A 2,935-nucleotide genomic window follows, 5' to 3' on the forward strand; every position below is an offset into this window, starting at 1 on the left:
TAAACATATTGGTTCAATAAAACAATTAGTTACGTTTGTGAGTTTTATTTAATATCCTCTTACATATTTATCTAACGGAATCAACACTACAATGATTCAGCATAACAATATTAAGTTATATAAATATCTTTCAAAGTATTTGTCCAGCAGCACGATATGAGTCATCATGATCTACCACGACGGTATAGGCCAACATAGACAAACTGTTGGGATCGAATCGTTGTTCCTTTTCATTTTTCTCAATTCTTTTCTTATACTTAATGATGCGATCCTTTTTCTTGACATTATCGAAGTTCAGGTCAGTTAATTTCCATTCTACAAGAACAGGATTTATTCCACTTGAAAAGTGTATTGCCACTTTGCACGCGGTTAAGTCGAACGATTTAAGGATACATAGAATTCTGGCTTCCAACGAAAATTGAAGACGAGGTTCAACAAAAATAATATTAAATATAAATCCATCAAACTTCAAATAGCAGCAGGGCCACTTGGACTGATAAAGATAGTCATATTTAGACATGTGATTGTCTGCGCAGTTATCCTTAGCCCATTTTTGTGTATTTTCATCTGCTTCGACGTAAATATCGATGTCTGTATAAGAAGACGTCCGACCTAAGAGAAACGCTGCACATCCCCCAGCCATGAAAGTTCTGGACGACCGAAATTTTTGATGTAACAAACTTTCAACTGTTTGAATGATACGACGTTTTTCTTCATTCAGTGAAGATATATCAAGATTGCGAGAAATGAAACTTGTGTTTTTTAATGAGAACATATCTGATGTGTGAACTGTACTCACATGCTTACAAAAGTTACTTTTATATACCAAATATCAAAAAATTGCTGAATTGCAATTCACACGGAAATAGTTTGAAGAATTGCTGAATTGCAATAAATTATTAAATGACCATATATGGACATGAAAAAACTGCTGATTTGACATTTCACCCTCCTACTTCATTGCAATCAATCTTTAAATGACCATATATGGACATGTAAAACTGCTGATTTGACATTTCACCCTTCTTCGCCATTTATTTTCTGCATATTCTGCATTATTTTTCCTATATATTTTGCATAGGAACTCGTAATTGTTTGTCTTAATTCTGTGTCTGTTAGTGTTAAGTGCTAATTGTTGAAAAAAAAAAAAAAAAATGAAGTATTCCTTGAGTCTCAAGAAACCAAAAATTAACATCCTCCAGGATGTAGTGATACAGGTAGGTTTTTTATTTTTGATTAATTTAAAAAAAAAAATGTTTTTATATTCATAAAATGTAGAAATGTTTATAAGTATTTATTTTATTTTCAGCCGCCTTTGCCCAAACTGCGTAGACTTGCAGATCTACCTGAGGAAGAAATTGAAAAACTAAAAACAAAAAGTGAGGACGCCTCCACTTCCGCTGTGGAAGACTCCCAGACACCTTCCCAGCTAGATATATCAGGGCTGGAGGAGCCGTGCGTCTCTATGACGCCCTCACTGTTTGAGGGGTTAGAGGCGCACGGAAAAAGCTTGTCTTTCCTTCGTAATGTTTACGGAGTTACGGAGGAAGACGAACAGAGGCAGAGAGAGCAGCAAGAGCAGCAGGAGCAGGAGCAGGAGCAGCAGCAACAGCAGCAGGAGGAGCAGCAACAACCGGTCCGCAAATCACCATCACCACCGACGTCTCAACCAACACCTGCCCCTGATACACCTCATCCTGCTGCACCTGATGATTCGGGTGATGAATTCGAAGACGAAGACAATGCATCTACATTATTGTATAATTTTAAGTGGAAGTGTAGGGCAGCGCAGGACAGACATAATACGCGACAAAGGGAACTAGTGCAAAAACAAAAAAAGTGCAAAAAAAACATTAAAAAATTAGCAAATCAAATTGCAACTCTCCAAAGACAGTTAGTGGAAGAACAAAGTGAATTGCGGGGTGCAGAAAACGAAATGAAAAAAAGTATTCAAAAATCCGACAAATTAAAGAAACTATATGTAAAAATAAAATGTATATAATCTCATAGTGTCAGTAGTAGTGTTAGTAGCGTTAAAAGTGTTGAAATGTTTTAGTAGTAGAATTAGTAGTGATAGTGGTGCTTGTATTGTAATAGTAATATTTATATATCAATAAATAATATAAGTATTTTATTTCGCTTGTTTTTTTTTTTTAAGTGTTGCATGTTGGGCTAATTCGATTCCTATTTCAATGATCTTTTTTTTTTTTACGAAAAAATTTTTACGCAGCGACTTTCGAAAAATTATCCAGGCCGATGTGTGTGTGTGTGTGTGTGTGTGTGTGTGTGTGTGTGTAAGTGAGTGTGTGTGTGTGTGTGTGTGCTCCTGCGGAAGTATATATCCAAATCAATGGTTTTGCCAAACAATATCCTGTAGCATTTTCGCTAAAATTTTTGGAACCACTATAATCGTCAATAATGGTGTAATTAGGTGACTTGCAGCGGCTTTTGTTTCTTAAGACAAATTCTTGTTTATACTGTAGTGGGATCGATGTATCGATAATATCAGGAATATTGTGACAAACCATACACGAGCATTTCTTAAACAAAAGTCCATGTTCTCCTTGGGAATGGTATCGCTGTTAGTATTTAGAGAGGTAGCTTGTAGAGATGGTAAGTTCTGGTAGGGTGGTACAAATTAACGAGTAGAGACAGACAAAAACAAAAAATTATTTTTGTTTATTTTTGCCGAACACAGCGTTATAAAAATTTATTGATGTCTTGTCGAGCATCAAGTCATCCTTCAACGATGGAACGTACGTCCCACTGGCGTCGTCGTCCCAATTTTCGAGTGATGTTACTTTTGGGGGTTCAGAATTGAACCATTTTGATGGTTGAGATGGTATCGGTGGTGATGCTTTGGGAAGTGCAGCTTCGCGGAGCTGTCGCTCCCTTTCCCAAGCCTCCCTATGACACCTAAATATATGCCTCTGGA

General features: G+C 36.6%; 1 protein-coding gene across 1 annotated transcript; it reads left to right on the plus strand.

Moving 5' to 3' along the window:
- The first annotated feature begins 1,154 nt into the window (after window positions 1–1,154).
- Window positions 1,155–2,409, plus strand: LOC135130580 (putative uncharacterized protein DDB_G0294196). The gene is made up of 3 exons (XM_064057983.1): window positions 1,155–1,217; window positions 1,310–1,946; window positions 2,300–2,409. The coding sequence occupies exons 1-3, from the start codon at window positions 1,155–1,157 to the stop codon at window positions 2,407–2,409; spliced, it is 810 nt and encodes a 269-aa protein (XP_063914053.1).
- The last annotated feature ends 526 nt before the right edge of the window (window positions 2,410–2,935 follow it).

Source organism: Zophobas morio, unplaced genomic scaffold (genome assembly GCF_036711695.1).
Source record: "Zophobas morio isolate AGI-343-1 ecotype UQ-CSIRO unplaced genomic scaffold, CSIRO_AGI_Zmor_V1 ptg000017l, whole genome shotgun sequence".
In the NCBI taxonomy this organism is placed as follows: Eukaryota; Metazoa; Arthropoda; class Insecta; order Coleoptera; family Tenebrionidae; genus Zophobas; species Zophobas morio.